At 41.7% G+C, this 25,342-nt stretch overlaps 1 protein-coding gene across 6 annotated transcripts in view; it reads left to right on the top strand.

Annotated features, from left to right (window-relative positions):
• Positions 1 to 25,342, top strand: part of BCAS3 (BCAS3 microtubule associated cell migration factor) — a 1,455,708-nt gene that overhangs the window by 948,850 nt on the left and 481,516 nt on the right. The window contains exon 24 of one of the 6 annotated variants that reach the window (XM_088446356.1): positions 18,429 to 18,614. The exons of the other annotated variants lie outside the window; for them this stretch is intronic. Coding sequence (XP_088302482.1) covers positions 18,429 to 18,490 — 62 coding nt within the window. The 3' untranslated portion in view covers positions 18,491 to 18,614. Of the gene's footprint in view, positions 1 to 18,428; positions 18,615 to 25,342 lie in introns of those variants that run through there. 6 annotated transcript variants of the gene reach the window in all.

Below are 25,342 nucleotides of genomic sequence, written 5' to 3'. Positions count from 1 at the left end.
GACGATTCCATTCATTTTAATGCAGTCAAAAATCGTTCAATCGTTCAAATCGTTCAAAACTTTGGTAAAATCTTTCAAATCGTTCAAATCGTTCAATCGTTCAGTCGCTCATCTGACAAATCTGACAAGTCTGACAAATCTGACCGTGTGTATGCTCCATAACACTTTTTTGTTTACAACATAATTCCATATGTGTTCTTTCATAGTTTTGATGTCTTCAGTATTAATCTACTATGTTAAAAATAATTTAAATAAACAAAAACCATTGAATGAGAAGGTGTGTCCAAACTTCTGACTTGGTACTGTACATATATATATATATATATATATATATATACACACATACATACACACATATATATACATACACACACTTTTTACACATACAGCGTTCTAATATATTAATGCAGTAAGCAGTTTTAGTGTCTGTATTTGTAAGGCGAGCGGCTGAACTTTTGGGTGTTAGCAGAATTAGTTTCAGGCAGATATGGTCACACTAGTCAGAATGTGTCACTGTCAGACGCCCACTAATTATGAGGAAATTTATGGCTGCATTAGGTAAATGTCACTTCATTACAGTGGCCTGGAATAAGAGCAGGTTTTGCTCTGAGTTAGAACCACAGGCTCATCTTAGAGTGTATTCAAGCAAACGATAGGCTTCATTTTTCCACAGGCGTGTTAGTCTTTTAACATGTTACTTATAACGTATGATCTGCGTTTCAGTTGATTTTGTGTTCTGAAGTAAACAAATTGTAATATGCTTTGATTTAAGCACTTTTCTTTCATCTCTTCTTCTGGGAGAATAGAGGTCAGACAGAGTTCCAAATGAGGCACAGTACAACTTTACTGCAACTCTCTTGCAGATCTTACATCACAATGTTCTTATGTGGGCACCATTAGTACGAAATAAAACATAATAGATACCCGCTCTGCCATCTTCCAGCATAGCGCAGCAATGCGAAGGAGGGACAGTGGGGAAAAAATAAGTGGTAGTAGAAATGTTGACAATATAAACTGCTTGTAAATATCATCAATGCCAAAACCACTAATGCCATTTATTTGATGTGTGTACTGTATGATGCTTTTAGTAGTTAGTGATCAAAGCCGCTGACTTTAGATGGGGATACAATCATTTGATTTTATTTATGATAATGTAGCCAAATGTTCTTTTCACTTCCCCTATTTATTATTTCTCTATCAACAGTTATGTATATAGCGCACACATATTCCACAGTGCTTTATTGAGAATATTTGGCCATTCACATCAGTCCTTGCCCCAGTTGATCTTACAACCTATATTCCCTACCACATATACACACACAAACTTACACACTAGGGTTAACTTTTTTCGGTAACCAATAAACCTACCAGTATAATTTTGGGTTTGTACGAAACTAGAACACCTGGTGGAAACCCGCGCAAGCACGGGGAGAATATACAAACTCCACACAGTTAGGGTGGTGGTGGAAATTGTACCCAAGACCACAGTGCTATGATGCAGTAATACTAACCATTACACCTACCGTGCTGCCCCCAGCATCAATGATTATTTTATTGCAAATTAAACCTGTGGGGAAATCAAAAACTTAAATCTAGCGCACAATGATGAACCAGTTGGTGATGTGCCAGGGAATTCACCTTTTCATTATCATTATTTATAAACATTGCTAAAATATTGCATTAGAGCAATCATTTACAGCTCTTCCACGGTCTACATTGGATCAAAATATGTTTATGATTCATTAAGAGAAATCCGTAATCTAGTGGAGCGTGGTTCAGAGTCGCTTGAATAAAGCCAGCATTATTACTTGCTGAATTGAGTCAGACGTTAAAACATAACTCGCTACATACTAACACTTGGCTGCTTATGCTCTGTTGCTTATCTGGGGTTATGGTCGCTAATGTAGCAATATATATTATCTATGTCCTGGTCCTGTATTGTATTGTTCTGTAAGTCGCTTGTCTACAACTTGTTTATGTACTATGTAAGGCGCTGCGGAACATTTGTGGCGCCATATAAATAAATGATAATAATAATAATAATAATAATAATACAGTATGCATACCCAGCATACAAAAGTGACACAGCCTGTTGGGTTGTGGGTGTGTCAAGACAAATATGGGCAGGAATATGGGTAAATTAGTGTACTGCCTTATTTTGTCCTGCTTTTGTTTTGGAATATTTGAAGTTATATATTTGTACAATTGTAAATTTGCTGCGAACATTACATATTCTAAAAATATGTTTCGGAACTAAAATGGTAAATATATAGGTAAAAGCACAATGTGCCTAGATGCTATTGTTAGCAGGGTTAGAACCTTTAATGCTAACTGATTAGTTATGTTTCATATGAATTTGTTTTGATCATGTATTGTCAAACTGGAAAATAATCTATGTGTATGTTTAAATTCATTGTGATCTGTATTAAATGCTGACATCATTTTTATATGAATGAATGCGTGAGATATAGCAGGCTGTCTATAAACAACTTCTATATTCTGGTAGCTAGCTTGCCCTTTTCCTTTGCTATAAATTAATAAATAACTAGACATCCTTTGTATGAAATTTTAAAACTTTTTTTTTTTCCTTGAGAAGTCACCCTAAATAATTATGCATGATCGGTATAAATATCATGTTGCAGCATCTGGGTTCTGCATGATTTAGGTGAGATCTGTATTTCGTTATAAACAGGCTGGAAGATCAAATAACTCCTTTGCCTCTTGACTGTTAAAAACTCATCCATCTTAGAAACAGTAACTAATAATAAAAGTAATATGCTCTTTCCCAATACGCATTTAAGGAATATATTTCTACTTTTAACACAATATTTAGTGAAATGTTTATTATAGGGAGATAACGCTGGATCCAGAGAAAATTTGTTTTTTTTTTGTAATTTGGAGCCCTATGCATAAAATATACCAAAGTGCATTCCCTCATCATTAAATTGTTTCACAGTTCTGCTGAAAGGAAGATTGGGAGAAGGTACATGATGGTTATGTTTGTGTGTATGACAGAATCACAAAGCAGTACATTACTTAACTGTATTTGTGCTACACTCTGATCTGTTGTAAAGAAATCCAAATATAAGTAGTTACATTTGGTATTCAGTCAGCAACACTTAAAATGGCCCTATTTCTCTTCCTGTGCGTCGGTGATTAAATTAAGGCGATAATAATGTTTCTATAGTCATCGGTTTAATTTTATCCTTTCTATTCACCTCAAATTGAATTTCTTTAATAAATGTGTGCATTTGGTAATGTGATTAAACCACTAGGTCAGAAGGGTTTTAAACTAGTACTTACAGTACTAGTTTAAGGGCCTGAAATGAATATTAGGTCTTCTGAACTTTCAATAACTAGTATCCAGCGAGCACGTTCTAGGCTCCAAATTGTGAAGAATTTATCAGTCTTCATGTATATAAAATGTATTTTTTCTTAGAAATAAAAAAATCTAATACTGTTTCTTTTCTTTTATGAATCCCTCCTGTTAATGTAATGTAGAAATATGTAAATTGCTCTTGGTGAAGGAGAATGCTGTTTAAACATTGATATTGTTAATAATCTGTGCTTTTAGTATCAGTTTACAGTATATATTAAGTCATATAACTCAGTTCACCGGTATGCATCTGTATTGTAACATGCTGCAATTAGTATGATAAGCGCTAAAGAGTCTGTGGCATTCCAGGGTCACTACAAATTACTGCACTAATGTACTACTGCCGGCTTCAAGACCTTGAAAGGACCATTTCTGAGATCTGATACTTAATCAGAAATGAGTATCTCAATTAAGTGTATGCTAAAGTCAGGAAAGGGTTCTTGTTTCTTTCAAATAGGGACTGTTCCAGATAAAGGCGACCCTGCTTGTTCTAAAGGCATACTTTGGTGAGATTCTTCACTGTCTACAGCATTATTTGCAGGGCAAAAATAAATTAATAGATTGAAACCAAGAATTACTAGATTGTATGCAGTTAGATGGTGTATTGCATGTTTATCTTTGAATTCTTAACCCACCACAGATTACTAGATGATGGTCTAAAGCTTTAGAATATTTGCACAAAGGTAATTAAACAAGTAAGACCAGTTGACTTTATTTTACTGGGCATTTTAAATATACCACACAAAAATTACTTAAGCGTAAAAAAGGACACTTTGCTATATCAAAAGTTGCAACTCATGTGCTAGACAGCGAAAATAGCTAAGATACATGCATATCATCTAATGAATGTCAGCATCATAATAGGTGTAATGAAAGAGCTGGAAACTGAGAATGGTTTTCAGTTACACAATCTTCCAAACATGTCAAATGCTATAGAGGGACACTTACATTATGCTACAAAATAATGCAGATTCTAATTTATATAAATTTTGGTATACACTTAAAAAGCTGTATGTAAGTTGCAGTTTATAAGAAGGCCAGTCAGCCTTAACAAGTGGTGATCTGTCTCAGCAGTACTGGTGCGAAGTGCCAATATGTACATGTGTGAGCCTTCTAGCTGATTGGCAGATGCACAGTGACTCTGAAGCCCAAACTATTTCAGAAGCCTAGGTTCCCCTTGTAGCATTGGCCTTAGTGATCCAGAGCAACCACGCTACACAATGATAATAATAATACATTACTGCATGTCCTATATTAAAGCTCAGAAGTTCCACGTTCTACTTATATTAGCAAATATTTACCATATTGGGGCTGGAGACAGCAGGGGTCGGGGTGGAGCAGTGGCAGGCAGAGCGGGGGGGAGTTTAGGCAGAGCAGCGGATGGACTGATGTCCCTTTACTAGTATATCTATCTGTCTTTCTGTCTGGGATGGGTACGGGATGCCGGCGCTCGGGATCCCTGCGGTCAGAATCCCGACACCAGCATCCTGACAGGGTTAGAATACCGACACTTGTCAGTCAGTATTCTAACCCTCCCCCTCTCCCTACCCTAACCCTCCCCCCCTAGTGCCTAAACCTAACCTCCACTTCACCGCACCCTAAAACCTAACTCTTCCCCCCCTTAGTGCCTAACCCTCCCCATAGTGCCTAACCCTCCCCCCAGTGCCTAACCCCTAAACCTCCTCCTAACCCTACTTGGTGAATTCAAACACAGGACCTGATTCTGAGCCACATGAAAACGCTCACACAGCAGCGTCTATTTGTGAGTTTATGCGAATGCCCTACATATGTCTTTTGCCGCAGCTGCACCTTTATAATAATGCTGCCACCAATGACCTTCCTACTGAGACTCCCACTGGCTGCAGCCCTAATCCATCTTGGTGCGTCTTTAGATGCACCATTGGTCGCCCCATTGAAGCTCGCAGTGGTCCTATGGCAGGTGCAATTTCTTAGTCTGTACATGGTGTACATGGCGCTACTGCGTCTTTAGACACAGTTGCTGTCAGTGACACGCCCATGACACAGCCCCATCCCCCATTACCTCCCAGGAGCAGTCCCTGAAATCTAGGGTTATTGAGTCCCAATTCGCTCAGCGTCTCCATCGGGACCCATGTGCAGATATAAAACATCAGCCACTTGTGTGTGACATTGACACTGTATGCACCTCTGAATCAGGCCCTTAGTGTAATACCAATTGGTCCGTCCTTATATGCCACCATCAGTTGCACCATCAAAACCCGCATCAGCCCTATGGCAGGTGCAGTTTCTCTATTTGACCATGGTCTCCTATGCTTGTGGCTGTGTGTCTGTGAACCCAGCTGCTTGCATTGACATGCCCATGACACTCCCATAGTACGCCCATTGTACTGACCATGTGTGCACTAATAGCCACCTCCCAGTCACGACGAGGAATGCCAATCACTTTTCCGCCACCTGTCTGATACCATCTGAATGGATTGTGCTTACATTCTGTATAACCTATTCACAGTGTGGGTTGTAAGAAATTTTTCACACATGCGAAGTTGCAAATAATCACTCAGCTACGTGAACATCAGCATTGCGGGTGGATTGCTTGTGACTCAGAATCACATATGCACGTGCCAGTATTACACCTTTCCAAATCATTACCTTTTTTGACATGCATCAAGCTGGCTCACCCATGTGTCGATGGCCCGAAGACTGGCTGGAGCTACCAGCCAGTATCGCCCAGCTGCACTGTAAAACTTTTATTGATAAATTGCAGCAATAAAAGAAAATAAACTATCGCGGCTATAAGCAGCGATAGAAAATCTGTACGCGCTAATGTTCTATTACCAATACCAATTTTTATGTTATGGCTTTTAACTCTGGATGCTTGAGGCTCAGTAATCCGTCACTCAGCTAGGTAAACAGTGTATGTGTGCTCATATATTTTTCATCCTCATTGCTATCATTCCATTTTTGACAGGTGAATGGATAAGAGATAAATGATTACATAGTTATCACTGAAGCAACACACACAAATATAATGTACATGGCACACAATGTATAGTCATCTTTATAGTACAGTATGTCATAAGAACTCTATGTACCATTTTGGCCTTGTAAAGAGAATTTAACTTTACTGAGCAATTTTCTTTTGCTGAATAATTGACACCAGCCAGGAAGTATGTGCTAGGGCAGTACAATTTCTTACTCATGCTGCCGCTGGTATACATGGCGCTACTGCGTAATATGTCACATACAAGATTTATGAAACATATTCATGTTGTTGGTCTAATACAGCGGTACAACCGGAATGTCTAACTGTAACTTAAAGCCAAATTAAATAACAACTGATTTTGTAGTTGACTTTGATTACTGCATTTTAGTCACCATGGTTAAGTCTAAAATATTTGTATATTGGGTAAGTATGTTTAAATTTTTAGTAAACACTACATTTTAAGAATTGTATTTCAATTCATAATTTTTATAACACTGTCCTCTTTGGAACTACTGCACTATATACAGACTATGCATTGCTTCAGTCAGAAGTTCTGCTGGGAAAACAGTGGGCCTGATTCAGACCCGGTTGCAAGCGCTGTGCGCTCGCAACTGGGTCGATGGTGGGCCAGTGCGCATGCGCACGACGTAGCTGGCTCCGTCGTGCACATGCGTGAGACCCGGATAGCGATGGGCACTCCGTCGCTCCGGGTCTCGCAACAAAGGGGGCGAGCTGTCGATGTTGAGTGACACAACTCGCCCCCTTTGGTGGGCGGGCTGGGGGAGTGGCTGCCCAAACGGAGGCGTTCCCATGTGAACGCCTCCGTTTGGGGGCGGCCCCACTGACATCATGAGTGATGTCAGTGGGAGAGATTTCGGCTCTGTTAGAGCCGAAATCTCTCTGTGGCTTGCGGCAACGAGACCCTACCACAAGACCCTACCATATGCAGTGTAACAAAGCCATCACGATTGCAATAGATCATTCACAAGTCATAATGATTGCTATATATTAAACAACTCAGCTACATAGTATATAAATAATTATGCCTGTCCGAGACTAGTGACATGCTATTCGTTTTAAATGCGGCAAAAGGACAAACAAACAAAACAAAAAACACATACCCAACAGATATGAAAAGAGCCATATTGACATTACAAACATCCATAATGCGCTGACATCTAATATGGTATTACAGTCATCATCCTTAAGTATATCCATTAAACTATATATATATTCGCAATATGATCAACAAAAAATGGGATATGGTTCCATATATCGCAATTAATATGAACAAGCATTTTTTTTTTTAAAAACAAGAAAGAAAGAAAAAACAAGCAATCACCAGGTGGGATGAAACAACCAGGAATCCCGAGGGAACTCAGGTCTACCTAGCTACCCTGGTGTCACAAAATCTAATCTATGAGAAACCAGAATAAGTGATGTCTTCATTAAGACCTTTAGGATGTAAAACACCCACTCTAACAATACATTCAGCTTCACGTTTGGGCAGAGCCTTACCACGATCACCCCCGCCCCCCCCCCCCCCCCCCCCAGGGAAAGGAGGGATGTGATCAATTATTCTATACTTAAGGGTGGCCAATGTATGTTTATGTTCCAGAAAATGTCGGGCTACCGGTTGGTCACTTAGCCCACTGGCTAAGGCAATCCTAATAGAAGAACGATGAACCACCGTCCTTTCTTTGAATTTCCTTTGCATTTTACCCACATGAAAAGCCACAAGGGCATAAAAGCTGGTATATAACAAAACAGCTGTTACATGTGAGATGATGGCGGATCATAAACTTCCTTCCCGTATGGGGATGATTAAATGAATTCCCTGTTATTAAAAATCTACATGTTACACATGAACACCTGAAACAACCTAATTGTTTAGTGCCCAAAAATGCTGTGGGCCTGTTAGAATTATAGTGTGTTTTGACCAAGATGTCACGGAGATTGCATCCCCTAGAGTAGCATGGCATCAAATCTATATTAGATAGACCTAATTCTGTAACAGATTTAATCAATGGCCATAGTTGTTTAGAGACCTGATTGATCTCCGAGGACAAGTTGTTATATTGAGTTACCCAGGGTAGTTTATCTGTCTTATTGTTTTTGGGTTTCCTACACAGAAGGAAATTTGTTCCATATCAAGAACTCTCCATTTAGTCTCCTCCAAATGTTGTTTCCAATAACCCCTTTCTTGAAATTTTTCAGTCATTGCGTCAATTTGACAGATTGACATACTCCTGTCACTATTGGCTGTATCTACCCTGATCATTTGGGAAAACGGAAAACCTAACTTCAAACTCTTAGGATGACAGCTTTGATACTGTAGGAGTGTTACGGTCAGTAGATTTGGAAAATCTGTGTATTCCTTGCTCATATTACATGTAAATTTAACAGGACATGAACATAGATTGTGAGCATCAATGAAACTCATAAATTTATCCTTTGAACCCTTCCAAAGAATCAAAAGGTCGTCTATATATATCGTATAGAATAATATATCTGTTGCAAACTCAACATTATCAAAGAATAACATGTCTTCAATTGTAAACATGTAAGGATTAGTATATAACGGGGCCACCGATGAACCCACCCCGTCATTTGCTGATAGAATATTCCATCGAACATTAAATAATTCTTTGTCAAGATCAATGCCAACACTTGCAGATAAATGTCAATATGGCTCAAATCAAACACATCTATATATATAACCAGAGCTCGAAGTTAGCCGGTGCACGGCAGTATGCCATACCACTACTTCAGCCAACAACCCCTGCGGAAGTGCTGGAAACAAATAAAAAGAGAAGCTGCAGTATTATCTGGAGATGTGTCCCGCTGGAGACACATCTCTAAACAGCACTGAGCATCGGGTGACAGGTCCCGGCGGGCCAATGGTAGGACAGATGCGGTGCCAGCGGCAGTACACGGCCCGGTCGTGAACCAATCACAGACTGGTGGGCAAATAAAAAGAATCATTGGTGGTGGCCCTTTTTAATGTGGCTGTTTCTGATTGGCTGTCAGTCCGTGCCGTGATTGGTTCACAGCCGGCACCAAGTCCAAATCGCCACCGCAGCTTCCCTGGCGCTCCACCCCAGCGCTAATCATAGCAGTCAGTGTACCTGCCTGATGATGCGCTACCTGCAAGAGCCCACTGAGGAGAAGCCGGACTGCCAGGGCCGACTCCGGACATGGAAATAGAGGTACAGGGGGTGAGAGAAGGAATAAGGCAGTGTGAGGTACAGGGGCTGAAGTACGCAATGTTAGGTGCAAGGTGAGAGGGGGTGCAAGATGTGGGAGTAGGTTGTGTGGGTTGCCGGACGTGTGAGTGGGGAGTAGATAGTGTGAGGTGCAGGGTGTGGGAGTGGGGAGTAGGTTGTGTGGGGTGCAGGATGTGGGAGTGGGTAGTGTGGGGTGCACGATGTGGGAGTGGGGAGTAGGTTGTGTGGGGTGCAGGGTGTGGGAGTGGGGAGTAGATAGTGAGAGGTGTGGGAGTGGGTAGTGTGGGGTGCAGGACGTGGGAGTGGGGAGTAGATAGTGTGTGGTGCAGGGTGTGGGAGTGGGGAGTAGGTTTTGTGGGGTGCAGGACGTGGGAGTGGGGAGTAGATAGTGTGAGGTGCAGGACGTGGGAGTGGGGAGTAGATAGTGTGAGGTGCAGGATGTGGGAGTGGGTAGTGTGGGGTGCAGGACGTGGGAGTGGGGAGTAGATAGTGTGAGGTGCAGGATGTGGGGAGTGGGTAGTGTGGGGTGCAGGACGTGGGAGTGGGGAGTAGATAGTGTGTGGTGCAGGGTGTGGGAGTGAGGAGTAGGTTTTGTGGGGTGCAGGATGTGGGAGTGGGGGGTGGGTAGTGTGGGGTGCAGGACGTGGGAGTGGGGAGTAGGTTGTGTGGGGTGCAGGACGTGGGAGTGGGGAGTAGATAGTGTGAGGTGCAGGATGTGGGAGTGGGGAGTAGGTTGTGTGGGGTGCAGGACGTGGGAGTGGGGAGTAGATAGTGTGAGGTGCAGGATGTGGGAGTGGGGAGTAGGGTAGGTTGTGTGGGGTGCAGGACGTGGGAGTGGGGAGTAGATAGTGTGAGTTGCAGGGTGTGGGAGAGGGAAGTAGGCAGTGAGAGGTGCAGGGGTTGAGATAGAAGCAGAGGCTGAATCTTATTATCAATAATCCCTAAAGCTTGGGGAGGGAGTTTCAATTAAAATTTCCATTCCCCCACTTCAAAATTCTCACTTCGAGCACTGTTAATAACAGCTTTATAATCGGGGTAAGGTCATACTTGCCTACTCTCCCAAAATGGTTGGGAGCCTCCCAAAAAGCAGGTGTTTTGCTCCCGGTCCACCAGAAGAGTGGGCAAGTATCCCAGCCCTTAGTCAGGTCCGCTCTCACCTTGCATAGGTGGTCGGTCAGGGGGGAATTGATGACGCGATTTGCGCTCAATCGCATCATTGTGGCCACCACCCTCGTTTACACAGTGCCGGTAGCTGTCTCACGCCTCCTTGCTGTGCCGAGCTGGCTGCCTCCTCCCGGAAGAGGCAGCCATATTGTCGGCAAGCCTGGTTAAGGTGCAATCAGGGAGATTGCTAGACTCTTCAGAGAGTCAGGGAGATTGCTACTCTTTCAGGGAGTCTCCCTGACAATCAGGAATAGTTGGCAAGTGTGCAAAAGACACCCCCCTGTTACCACCCAGAAATGCCCACTGAAATTGCCTCTCTCTACGTCCAAATTCTTTCTGCATCTCTCGGGCGCATGTGCAGACTGAAAACATCGGCTGCTTGCATCCACACTACGTGAATCAGGCCCTAAGGATCCTATTTATCTAAATACAACAAGGATGATTTTTTTTTTTAAACACCACTATACTTGTTAATGCACATGTGAATAGGATTTAGTTTTAACTTTGTAGGAAGGGAAATACCAGTTAGAGCTGCTGTGCTTTCATGTTTATAACGTGGCATATGGGTGATTGAATGGTACTGTTATTTATAAAACTGTGAATAATGGCTGGGTTTTTCCCATTTTTCTATTTTCCTTATCTTTGCTGGGGTTCTACTGCTTCTCCATTGTAACTGAGGGCCTGATTCAGCAAGGAACGCAGTTGCGTATACATACGCAATCGGTTGATTAATTTGCACTGCTCATGCGTATGCATCGCAGGGCGCATGTGCAAGCTAGGAGGAATAGTTGGGCCAAAGCAGGCAAGCCAGTGCGTTTCAACGCCGTTGCATGGGTGTGCATGAATTATCCACTGCGATACCAGACGCCGCCTGAGATTGCATAGCTTGCGCAGAAGTTAGCAATTCCTGAGCTTCATGAACTGTCCTATGTTACTCGATGTTACCAATTGTTTCCGTATGTTGTCATGTCAAGGGGAAGTGGGCGTCCTTATGTCAGGCTGCGATCGCAATGCTAATGCAAATATTTAAATATCACCACAGATAATAACAACGCAGTTGCGCGTGTATAAGCAGAATAGCGATCCGTAGTGAATAAGGCCCTGTGTGCCATCTCATGATAGCAACATCACAGGTGAGTAAAGCTGGGTACACACTATACGATGTGTGTACCCAGCAACTGTTCGATGTTATGTAATGATACATCTCACACACCATACACACTTTACAATTTGGTGTACGATGGCGCGATGTGTCATTACATTATTGCATGTAACAGCATCGGGTCGTTCATTACATCATCCCATCTGCTTTGCAGCACAGCAGATGGTATGATGCAATGAACGACTTTCATAAACACGTAATTGGGTGTAAACACTGGGCCTGATTCAGATATGTATGCTAAAGCCATCGCAGCTACAATCCCATATGCAGCTGCTGTGTGAAAATACGTAATGCATGCATCCACCTGGAAATGTTTAGAGACGCCAACCAGCGGCTTTGCAGATCCAAGCAATTGCATATAAACACAAAGCAGTGGTCGCATATCCTTCGATAATCGACCATCTGAGTCACCCTATGGATGTGCAGAATGGCTGCGGGATCTAGGACACTGACGCCATGTTTTGTGCATACGTGATCGCAGTATTATGCTGAGATGCCCCAAAAACGGCTGCGACACGTCTGCATTTTTGCTGTCGCTCCTGTAACCTCCCCCAAATAGTCCACCAATGTCAATCACTTTGCAAAGAAATCCTCACTGTGAGCAACATCGCTAAAGCATTCCTGCACGTGCGCAGTGCGATCTTGACGCATTCACAGTCGGAAAATAATCGCTCAACTGTGTAAATATTGTCATTGCGTTAACATCTGAATCAGGCCCACTGCACGTTGGTACGATAGATCGTTCCGATCTGTGAAGGAATGATATAACGTACGATGGATCGTATAGGTGCAATTATCTATATATTATTACACGCCGCCCCAATGGCCTCGGAACTCGCCCCTCTCGCGGCTTAGACTCGCACATTTTTGCACGCAACCCTATGGGGTTGCGAACAAAGATTTGTGAGGCTGGAAGTACCATAAGTTTGGCATAATACCGCTCTTAACGGTGGGCGCGAGATAAATTTAATCCCCCCCTTGTCATCAGATGAGACTGTGAACATGTACACACAAATATTATTTATGAATATAATGGAAGAGAGGAGAACCTTCAGTATGGTATTTCATTTTTGTAGCATGTTTTACAAGGCACCATGTATTAGAGTTTATTACATTTAAAAATCATTTTAGTTCCCTTTCCTGTTAAATAAAGTCTTGGATACATACTGTAACTATGGCAGCCAGATTTTCATTGTAGCTGCGAACTTATGTTTACTTGTAATTATTACATTTTATTAATTAACCACAAACCATGCATTTCTTTCTATCATCTTAGCTAGACAAACAGCTGTCAAGTAACGTGGCTTCAAGCTGAGTGAGGTATCTGACTCTTGTGAGGAATAACCGAATGCTGGCATTGTTGTAGAGCAGCCCGGCTTCCTTGTGTTGTTCCTCTTAGTCACAAACACTGTGAGGATGTAGCCAGTAATTGGAAACAGATGCAGTGAATGCTTTGTAACCAGACTGTTATTTTAGCCTACGCTCATACGTTTTTTTAATACCACTTTGACCTAACTTTGAAACATTCTCAAAATACTTTACTTTAATACCCATTTCTTTTCTTTTGCAATAGTGCACTAGATTGATAGTAGCATGGGGAGGGGTGTGGGCATTTTATAGATATTCTTTTTTTCCATCAAAGGGGTAGGCGTGGCATAATGACATGCTAAGCTTTAATACAATGGCCTGACCTATTGTAAGTAAGAGAAACTATTAAATATCTAGTAGTGCAAAACAGCAACATTCAACACCTTCTAAGTGCAAATTCCCCCCCCCCCCCCCCCAATCAGTACAAATGTTATTGTAGTGCAGCTTGGTTGGAGGTGAATAGTAGGTACCATTGATGTACTGTTTTTACAAAAAAAAAAATTGTGCTCCATCTGGTTATGTTAATTTTTAAAATAAGAGAATCGGGTAAAAGCAGAGAAATAAAGTGACATTACAATGAAGTATTAAAAAATAATAATTTTGTGGCTATTTAAATATTGATACAGGTTGTATGTATAAACAGAGGTGTTTTTGACACCACATTTTTCTTCACATTAGAACCTCACAACTTTGTTCTACTAGGGAAACTGTCCCTGATTAAGACCCGCTCGCTGCTGCAGGCAGCTCGCAGGGTCTGTGGGCGTTTTTTTTCCTCCAGGCCGCTCGCAAAGCTGTGGGGTAGGGTCTCGGCTGTAGTAAGTCCGAGTGGACTCCCTGCTCTAATAGAGGAGGAAGTCCACTACTGACATCACTAGTGATGTTAGTAGGTTCTCCCACAAACGCCAGGCATTCCTAAGGGAACACCTGCGTTTGTGCAGCCACCCCCCCTACCCGCCAACAAAACGGGGCGAGCTGTCACTCACCATCGACAGCCTCCCTGTCTTGTAGCGAGCCCTGCAGTGACTGAAGCTCAGTCACTCGTCTGGGCTCGCGCATGCGCAAGCCGGACGCGGCAATGTGCAATGCCCAAACATCAAGCCGCAGCGACTCTGTATTAGGCCCACTGTCCACTATCTAACTCTTAAGGTGCCCATCCACTAGACGATTAAATTGAGCGATTGAACGATAATGATACCGTTATCGCTCATTAATCGTTAGAAAAATATCTAAAACGACCAGCGATGCGCGCTCCCACTGGTCGTTTAGACATCTAACATCGGGCAAACATGCTGGTCAACCTGATGATAACATCAGGTTCAGCATGTTTGCAGATGATTGATGTGCCTACACTGAACGACTGCTCATTCAGTGTAGGCTCATCACAGACTGACAAACGACTCACGATTACAATGTCGTAATCGTGCAGTCGTTTTATGTCTTTTAGAATGTAAGCTCTTATGAGCAGGGCCCTCTAACCTCTTGTACTTTTCCCTACTTTAGTTTCATCTACTTCTTACTCACCACTAGGGCACCTAACACTTGGTTGCTTATGCTCTGTTGCTTATCTGGGTGTTATGGTCACTAATGTAGCAATATATATTATCCATGTCCTGGTCCTGTATTGTATTGTTCTGTAAGTCGCTTATCCACAACTTGTTTATGTGCTTTGTAAGGCGCTGCGGAACATTTGTGGCGCCATATAAATAAATGATAATAATAATAATGTATTTTAGTGGATGGGCAGCATAAGTGGTACATTTATTAATCAGCGTGTTTTCAAAGCCGCTGATCACCAGGAGCTTTGATCTGTGAATTTAAAACGGCAATAGAAATAATTGCTAAGAAAGCCTGATATAGCATTTATTTCTATTACCATTTTAAATCTATCAGTTAAAGCCACCGATCAACGTCAGCTTTGACAAACTGCTGGTTAGTAAATATACTCCTTAGAGTCCGTATATTACAAGCAATAATAATGATTTTTAATGTGTTATAGCTGCAATTTAACAATAATCATTTTCCAAGGTGTTATACTCTGCTGCCCCACCTACACTGGGTTGGAGCGAGTGGTAAGCGTCACGCAAATGGGCCAGTCTCAGGGTTTAAGTGCTTGGGCTTTCAGTTTCACTAATAAGCAAATACAGTTTTTAGAAAATAGATTAAAATATTACAGAAATAAAATAAATAATAAAATAAATATATTATAAAAATATCACTTATTGAAATAATAATGATCATTTTATTTATAAAGCACTTTTCTCCTAGAAGACTCCAGGTGTTTAAGACATAATATGAACATAATACAGAAGTTTAGCTTTGCATGAAATACAGAAATCATGAATATAATACAGGTATGGCAACCGTTTTGGGTCTTCAGTTGCTAGGATTATTCATCCTACCCACAAAGGATCCAGGTGAGGCAGCCATTTTAGGTGCACTACATAGGATTACACTGGGCAGAATAGGCAATGCTTTTTATTGATGATGCATAATGGGGGAAGTAAAAATACTAGGCCTTGAAATTCATCCTCTTATATACTGCACACTGTAGGGCTGATTTAGAGATGGACCCAATGTCGATGTTACATGCAGTGGAGTGATTATTTTGCCACTGCTCATGCATTACATATGCACTGTGCAAATGCGTTGATGGATGGCAGTTGCAGAGAGGACTTTTTTACAAAACGAGTGATAAGTAGTCAGCATTTGGGAGATGTAACAGGCGGTGGTTAGAAAAAACGCAGGCGTGTGGGGACCATTTTCTGGTGCAGAGGCCCTGGTATCTTACGAGAGACACTCTGTCTGAGACAGCATAGGCTTATTCAGCAGTTTAATGTGCAGCTGATGTGCTATCAATGTTTCTGATGTCCCTGCTTCTGTGCGTGATCGGCGGATGTCAGACGCCGAAGGTGGGCGTCTCAGAGCACAAGATGGCAGCTGAGTCATTACCATATTTTCGCAAGTCCTCTGCATACGGAATCACAGTCATGATGGGATTAGCATCCATCCCTGAATAAGGCCCTGTATCAGCTGGCACAGGGGAAGAGTGTGTTTGATCAGTTTGTTCAGCAGTCTAATTAACGGGGGTGGTGTTGCATTGGATACAGGATCACAGTTATAGTTAGTGTGTGAAAAGTGCAGCTAGAGAGTAAGGAAAACCTCAGTTAAAAGGTGAAGATGGTTTCACCTGTGAAGAAAGGAGCAATTAGATTTAAACTCCAGTTATAAATCTGTATCCATGGAATGACATCCTTTGAATGAAGTCTTTACAATAGCAGGTCAATTACCGCCACAATGCTTGTTAATAGGCTTCCCCATGCTTTGCAATAGGAGGTCATTGTTCTCTAATTTTATTGCTGAAACTGCTATTACAGCACTAGTTCACGTTCTAGATGAAGCAATCACTCAAGCAGTCATAGCATTGCACTATTGGATTTTGCAAATTTTCAGGTTTTAGACATACTAGAGGACCAAAAGCATCTGGACACCACATCTAATTAGCGTGTTTGGCCATATCAGCATCACTTATTACTAACAAATGCATAAATTTAACTGTCCTCGGTTGCAACACTCACTATTGGGTTCCAAACTGCATCTGGAAATCTGGAAGCAGTGTCAGCACAGAACTGCTCATTGGGTTTTTGATGGCCAAGCAGCTGCATATGGCTGGAATGGTGTACAGCATACCACCTTTGGACTCTGTAGCAGTGTAAATGTATCAGTTGGAGTGATGAATTACACTTAACTTGGCAGTATGAGAAATAATATAGGTTTAGCAGATCATGATGCCAGGAGAGTGCTTCCTGCCCGATTGCGTACTGCCTACTATAAAACTTGGTGGAGAAGGACTAAATAGTCTAGCACTGTTCCTCCTGGTTTGTCCTGGGCCCTTTACTTCCAGGGAAAGGGACATCAAAGTGCTACAGCATACAATGACATTATAGAACATTGTGTGCTTCCAATTTTGTGGCAACAGTTTGAGGAAGGCCATTTCCTGTTTCAGCATGACAACGCTGTCCTGCATAAAGCAAGATACGAGATAAAATGGTTTGATGAGTTCACTGTAGAATAATTTAACTGGCCCACTTGGAGCCGTAACCTCAACCTCATCTAAAACCTTTGGGATAAATTGGCCTTATCACCCAACATCAGTGCCCAGCCTCACTAGTGCTTTGGTGGCTGAATGCATGCAAATCCCCATAGCCATGTTCCAAAATCTAGTGAAAAACCTACCCAGAACAGTGGAGGCAGTTATAGGGACTAACTACATACTGTATTAATGCACATGATGTTGCATATAAATGCTGAACAAGTACTTATAAGTTTGATGTTCAGGTGTCCACAACTTTGGCCATATATTGTACTGGCATATCCCTTAATTGTTCTAATTTTGGAGGAACTGTCCTGATTAACTGTATTCAAAACAGGTGGCATTTTGGCCCAGAGTGGGTATTGCTGATTTTATAGGGGCGGATTTTGTGTGGACCAGTTTGGGCTTAGTTTCATGGATCTAAATGTTGTAGTTTTATGTACTAGTAGTTTCTTTGGTTTCCCATTCCATAGGTTACTGGTATATTGTCATGCTGTATACAGTATGTTCTGTTCATTATATAGAATGTTTGCAGAGACATGGTGCACAAATAAGTGTCACATTATACGGAATGGCCACATAGCATAGTGTGTACTGTAGTTAATCTTGGCCTCCTGGCAGGATGTAGTCTTGACTATGTATTCGGGGTGGTCTCCTTATCAGCGCTATTCAAAAACAATTTCTGGTTCCAACAATGTTAAAAAACAGCCACGTTTGTACTGCATCGGCTCATATAATCATGTCACAATGTCTGAAGTGTTCATATAAAAATCCAGACGTAATCAGGCTCATAGTGACAAGCTGTTGTAAAACAGATTGGCTTTGGGGTTTTATTATAAAGACTGTTGGAGAGAAATTGTAGGAAAAATACAGTGTGAAATGTTTTGGGTTTTTGATGCTTTTGCCAGCATGTTTACTTATCAGACATGTTTCATTTAGACGGTAACAACTGTTAGAACGAGATAGCAACTTCAGGCCAGCTGTCAAATGATTACTATTATCAAAACTATCCCTAGGGTAATATGCGACTTTGGCTTAACTTGCAAACAGTAATTTCATTTTTTCTTCATTCTGACTAGGAAATGGCAGCATTTTTCAAGGCTTCCTCCCTGTGATGACTGAAATTTTCCTTGCAAAATGATTTCCACCAGTCTTGAATCCTTCTTGTTTTCTCCCGTCTTCACCTTTGTTGATGGTTCTGCAAGCCATCACCAGCTATAGGAACTGACAGTTCACATCCTGGGGCAGCGGCAGAGCTTGGCCTGCAGTAAGGAGCAGCCTGACCAAATTTATGCTCACAAGAGCTCTTAATTCACAAAAAGCATTTGCTCTAGTTCCTGCTTTCCGCTGTAGGGGCTATTGAGGGGCTAGTCAGAGGGACGCTGCAAGGAGAATAGCAGCACTCTTCACAAGCTGCTGAGTACATGGTCTTTCCAGATGAAAAACAGACGGAGAGAGACATTTCCAGCTATCTTACTGATCCAAGCTCAGGTTCAATGAACTGTGCAGCAAAGCATCGTACCCTTGCTCATAGTCAGAAAAAAAAGTTTCTTGTTGTCTACAAATAGCGATGTTGTTATTGCATTTAAACCATTTGACATATTTACCTTAATTCTTGTGGATGAAATTCTAGCCTTACTATTGACTAATTAGTTGTTTATTATTATTATTGTTATTATTATTATTACTATTATTATTTCTTAAAAGGTTATTCATTTTCATATTCCCATGGATAATGCTAGCTTCTTTGTGATAGAAGAAGTAGCAAACTGTTTTAATCAAAACATGTATGACGAAGTGAAACCATGAAAAACTAGATCTATACTACTGTACCTAGAGCCTCTGATTCTGTTGTCCATCGATGATCAATTATTCCACCCCATAGTTTGGTTTTACCAATGATGGTTAGAATTAAAGGAGCCGTGCATGCGCAAAGTAGAAAGCAGAGGTAGAAGTGGCTGTCATCAGACTTCCGACATTGACTAGTAGAAGCATCGCCATGGATGGTTTATAGCCACTGCCCATCAGTGGCATCCCTAGTCTCAAAGTGACTGGATGTAAGTAAATATGCAGGAATTGAGTGGAAATGCATTTCTATTTTTAGTAAATATACCCCAAATTCTTTAAGTGTAGCTGCAGACTGGTGTGGGCACTATCATCTTGAACCCAATGCTGCATTCAGTAGGAGGTGAATATCCAATAATGCAGAACAGCATAGAATAGGTTACAGTACAAGCACCTGACAATATGATCTTTGATTAATTTAAAAAAGTTGAATTTTTGCAACGTATTCAGTTGGTCGCATATGCAAGTCAGCAACTGTGGCTCCCTCCTCTTTATGTACCTGTGTCACATGTGCCTGGAATATGACTAAAAGTGTCTCCTCAATGTGAGTCCACACACTCCTAAAACTTTGCATCACAAATTGAGAGCAGCCACACAATTCTCCTCCATTCCTCTAAGGATGCTATGACAAACCTCTGAAATCGGGAAGGTGCTACCTAAACCAGAATATTTACTAGGAATATACTATCTAAATTCTTTGGAACAATGTATAAAAGCACTATATTCATTGGGATGCGATCCATATGGCAACATGTGGGATGCCGGTGCTTAGAATAGCAGAGCCGCAATCCCGACATCTGTCAGAATCCTGGCGTTGGCATTCGGACCGCCGGCATCCCAATGTAAGTAGCGGGGTTAGGGGAAGTGTTAGGGGTTAGGGTAAGCACTAGGGGGAGGGTAAGATAGAGTGCGGGGAGGGGAAAGTTAGGTTTAGGCACTAGTGGGGGAGGTTAGGATACCAAATGATAGGTGTCTGTCGGGATGCCAGCGTTGGGATTTTGACCACCTGGATTGCGAGTGCTGGCATCGCGTACCCAACCCTATTCATTAGCATTATAAAAAAAAAATAACAGTTCTTGGCCAAAAGTGCTGCAGATGAGATTAATGTTGATATCCATCCAACAGCAACATTTCTGACTATCTGGAGGTGGGATGGTCAGATAGGAAGAGGTTGTAGCTAGTGCTCAATGAATTTAAGCATAATGTGTATAGTATATGCACAATAGTAAGATGCTACAGTGCTGTGCATACTGCAATCAAAGCAGAAGATTCATTTAAGTACAAAGTTCTGCACAGATTGCAGGTCATTATGTTCCTTTTACCATACGCCGTACGCAGAAAACTTGAAGCCAGTGTCTCAGTTCCTGCGCCCATTCTCCGCGACCATAGGGTTACTCAGGTGGCCAATTTTCGATGGATCTGCAAGCACCGATGTGTGTTTGTTACACACATAGGGGCAAATTCAACTAGCCATGAAAAGCAGAGGTTGACGAAAAGCGCAATGAGTTTGCCTCATTTGCCTGTTTGGACGCAATGTATTCGCCATGCGCTTCACCGCTTATCTCAGTTTTTAATTCCAAAACAGGTGCAAACGTGGATAGGCGAATGTATTTATGAACGAAACTAGCGAAAAGGACACCATATTTTGGGAAAATCAGTCTGTACCCCAAAAAAAGCCTCACTGACCCTGGAAATCAATATAGAAATGTATTAATTGCCCTAATAAAAGTATTTAGTGAGCTTAAAATGAGTCAATGGGCTGTTATATGCATATGTGCATAAGTGTGGAAGAATGATGTAATGTAATGTTTTTTTTAGTAAAAAAAAGTACCGCAGTTAAATTTGGGGTACATGTAAATGGGCACTAGTATATTTTGGTGTCTCTAAAGTGAGGATTTAAAAATATCTAAACAATACACCTGCTGCAGCTTCCTGCAATCTTAAAAACACCTGACTCAACCTTATAGCCCCCCAAAATACCTGGCCCCCTACTTTTTACCCATTTTCCCACATTTATAAAATTTTCGACCCAAAAGTTACATTTGTTTTTTGGGGTGAATTTTTTTCCTAACAAGTCATTAGGGGGGGTGTCCAAAGGGTTCTGAACCGGTCCCCACATTTGTACCCCAAAATATGGATTTTGCACTTTGCCTGTTTTTGCCTATGGAGTTTTTGTCTAGGCGTAAACTCCTGGGAATTGAATACGGAGATACTTTGAAAACAGGTGAAAAGTGAAAATCGGCAAAAAATTTTTGCCGATCGCGGCTTTTTGCCTCTAATTGAATTCGGTCCTTAGTTGGATCTGCGAAGCCGCCGGTGGCGGCGTGTCAATACATTTCCAGGCAGCTGCATGCACTAGCACACTTTGCAGTTGCATTAGCACCCACACCTGAATCAGGCCCAGAGTCACCAAAGTGGGACTGCTCCACGAAAATCGTGACACTTTTGAGGTGTAAGGTTAGAGCCCCCTTACTATGAGCACTGGGCATAGCAACTTAATTCACTAAACTGACACCTAGCAATACTGTGCAGTTGTCAATATATATACACAGAATAAGGGCACTTACACCCCAAATAAAACTGCACAGGTTTACCTGTGGTGTATCTACTTGACCTGATATGATAGTGTTAATGTTAATAATAAATCCATTCTCATACATAGTGAAGTGCAGGATGCTCCTTAATAAAATAAATGTTGTATTCCAGATACGTTTTGTATTTCAGTAGGTATTGAAGCCACTTTTGCTATGTTGGATGAGGAGGGCTCCTTCGTTTCCTCCATCCACGGTGCAAGCAGGTGACTGAGCCGCGGTCTCTAGGACATGCCGGAGTTCAGTATGAGACCTGACCTTTCACATGCAATTGCGCATACACGCCTTGTTCACACATCTTTCCTCCCTGGCGTTCCTAGTGAATGGACGCACCTCTAAGACTCCTGCAGATATAACAGCCCTACAGAGTCTACAAGTACACTATATCACCACTGCTACATATACAGAGGGGCATAGTGCTGCTATCCGCTTGTGTTTTGACCTGATGCACTATGATGATACCCTAATGCTCCAGGATGCATCAATCCTACTATTTGTGCACCTGTTATATCACTGCTACTTGTAGTTCTACTTGTTTTAATGAACCTAAGACCTGGTTAAGCTGAACCACTTGTGAACTAACCACCATCAGCATCAAACAACTGCACAATACATTTATCACGTTTTACACTGTTCCAGTGTTTTGACTGTTATCTAGTGGACTATTTAATAACCTTAATTCTACCCAGTGTCATTCCGCTGCTGATCTTCACTATCTGTACTCTGCCAATAGGTTATAGGACCAGCAGCCTCAAGTTAATAAGTTTGGGTCCCCATACATTGACACTAACAACATACTATACAAAACAAGGATTTATAGATTTATATAATCATGGGCATCCTATAATAACAGGCAGCGCAGTCAGGGGCGCTGAAAGGGGAGGGTGAGAGCGGGTACTAGTTACTCGGGCACAAAGATATCACTGGGAAACTTTCTGACAGGGCGCACAAACAACAGTGACAGTACAGAAAAACTGACAGGACTGGAATATTCACTGACAGAACACACAAACATATAAATACACTTACTGTACAACATACTTACTCTCCCGGTAGGTCCCCCCACACCCAAGGAAGAGTGGGTAGATCTCCCAAATCCCACCCACTTCCTAGTGAAGTAGGCAGGATGGGAAGATAATACTGGGAATCATTGGTCCTTATGGAGTGGTAGGGGCCTAAAGATGACACAAATTGCATTATTTTAACCCCACCCCTTCACCACAGACCCAGAACCTAATGACGTGAAGTGTCTTCCCGCCAAAATGGTCAGCTGCATCTCCTCTCCAAGGGATATATTTACTAAAGTGAGAGTTTTTAGAAGTATGCTGTACAGACAATTTGAGATTAATAGTAGACTCACTGACAGGAGGGCTCATATACACTGAAAGTACAGACACTGACAGGACTGGGAGACTCACGGTCAGGACACACAAACACACTTAAAGGTTTACTGACAGGATGCACAAATACACTGACAGCACAGACACATTGAGAGGACTGACTAACAAGACACATAAACACACTAGCTGTACGACACACTGAAAGGATTAGTAGACAAGTACTGTTTGCACAAATGTCCTCCTTGCTCATAACAAAAAACATGCCCCTATTTATATTTTTGGGAGCAAATCAGTCTGCTAGTCCAGCTGGAGGTGAAAACCTTACAAGCTCCTGTAACTTTAATACCATGCCGTCATTCATTTCAACTTTATATTTTCTTTGCAAAATACTGCTCCTATGTATGTCTTATATAAAAAATTAGAGTAAGGGGACATCCGTACTGTCTTTATCCTTTGTCACTAGCATCCATTTGAAAAGTGACTGTATTTGCGTGCAGCCACGGAAACAAGATTAACTACCTTATGCTAGTAAGTGTAAGGCTGTTGCAGGGGTTTGTGCGTCTGCTATAAAAACCCGTGCTGCCCACCAACCGTCATCATTAATATCTCATTTGCTATATGCTAAAACTCGTACAAATCTGCTGTCATGTGACAGGACCTCAGCACTTATGTTGCATGCTATGTACATAGAAAAAAACACTACATTTCAATGGATAAAACTGTTAGTACAGAAATCGGCAGTGTGACAATACCTCAACTGCACTGAGGTACGCATCAGTAAGACAGACATGGACATTTAAGACACTTATACTAAAAGAACAGAGAGATACAATAATAATATACACCAATTATTCCTTATGTCACAATGGCAGCTACAAACCTGCTCCCTATCACTGCAGTATGCTGGATGCCTCTTGATTAATTAACTTCCTCTCTCACATCTCCTGGAGGTCCAGGTATCTCCATCAATACATGAAGATGTGTGCTGTATTGATGGGAGCTGTTGCCTACTTGGCAGCACTTGAAGCATACCTTCAAACATTTAAAAATAAAAAAATAAGCCCTACCCTACCACTAATTTGACCAAACACCACACTCAGGTCTGTCAAACCACATCCACATTTCCAATTACCCCTATAAAATGCCCCTTACTAGGTCCCCAAATTTGTAATAATAATGCAGATAATAAGAGATGGGAACCTAGGCTATTGGAGCCCCCAGAGAGATAGGGAGGAGGGACGGCCCTGATTCAGAGCGAGCGCTCTGTCAGAGCGTCCGGCTCTGAATCAGGGCCTCAGTTACAAACCTGTGTGTTACCAAAATACACATCACACACACAAAACAGTTGACATTCATGCATCCCCATATAGTCCCTTGGTGGTAACGTGGCCCATAACAGATAATTGTCTATGGCATATTAAGCCATGTCTTTTAATAATAATAGTTACAGCCAATGAAAATGTATATGGTGTAATAGAAGGCACAGTATATGGTGTAATAGAAGGCACAGTATATGGTGTAATAGAAGGCACAGTATATGGTGTAATAGAAGGCACAGTATATGGTGTAATAGAAGGCACAGTATATGGTGTAATAGAAGGCACAGTATATGGTGTAATAGAAGGCACAGTATATGGTGTAATAGAAGGCACAGTATATGGTGTAATAGAAGGCACAGTATATGGTGTAATAGAAGGCACAGTATATGGTGTAATAGAAGGCACAGCACCACTTATGTGCTGTGCCTGCAGTAGTGATCTTCCCTCCTGATTCTGCACATAGGAACAGCTACTGTAGCTTCTCAGTAACACTTTCTTGTTCTGAATAATGTGTCGTTGACTTTTTGTTTGTTTAATAATCATTACTGTTGTTCTCTTTACTGTGACATGCAAGAATATCCTCCATTGAGTTTGTGAGGACAGGGTTAAGATTATTAAGTAATATTTTTGTCCTCAGCCGAGACAAGCCACAGGTTAAAGAGTTAAGAAAACAATAAAAAAAAAGGAGGTAAAATGAAGCACAATCTTATCTGTGTTACATTTTTGGTTCAGGATGAAAGTGTTCAGAAGGGGGAAGAAATCAAGAAGGAATCCTTCGAAGGCTTTGAGAGGTTAAACGTAACAGTTGTTTTCTTTGAAGTGCTTGGCCAGGAGGTTAATTGCCAAAACGGCTTGTGGAAAAGGTGGTAACAATTTAACAAGACTGTACAGCGGCACA

The sequence above is a fragment of the Taudactylus pleione genome, unplaced genomic scaffold, assembly GCF_031769625.1.
Source record: "Taudactylus pleione unplaced genomic scaffold, aTauple2 ptg000397bl, whole genome shotgun sequence".
Taxonomy (NCBI): domain Eukaryota; kingdom Metazoa; phylum Chordata; class Amphibia; order Anura; family Myobatrachidae; genus Taudactylus; species Taudactylus pleione.
The sequence above is the reverse complement of the archived record's forward strand: the minus strand, read 5'-3'. Positions and strand labels throughout refer to the sequence as shown.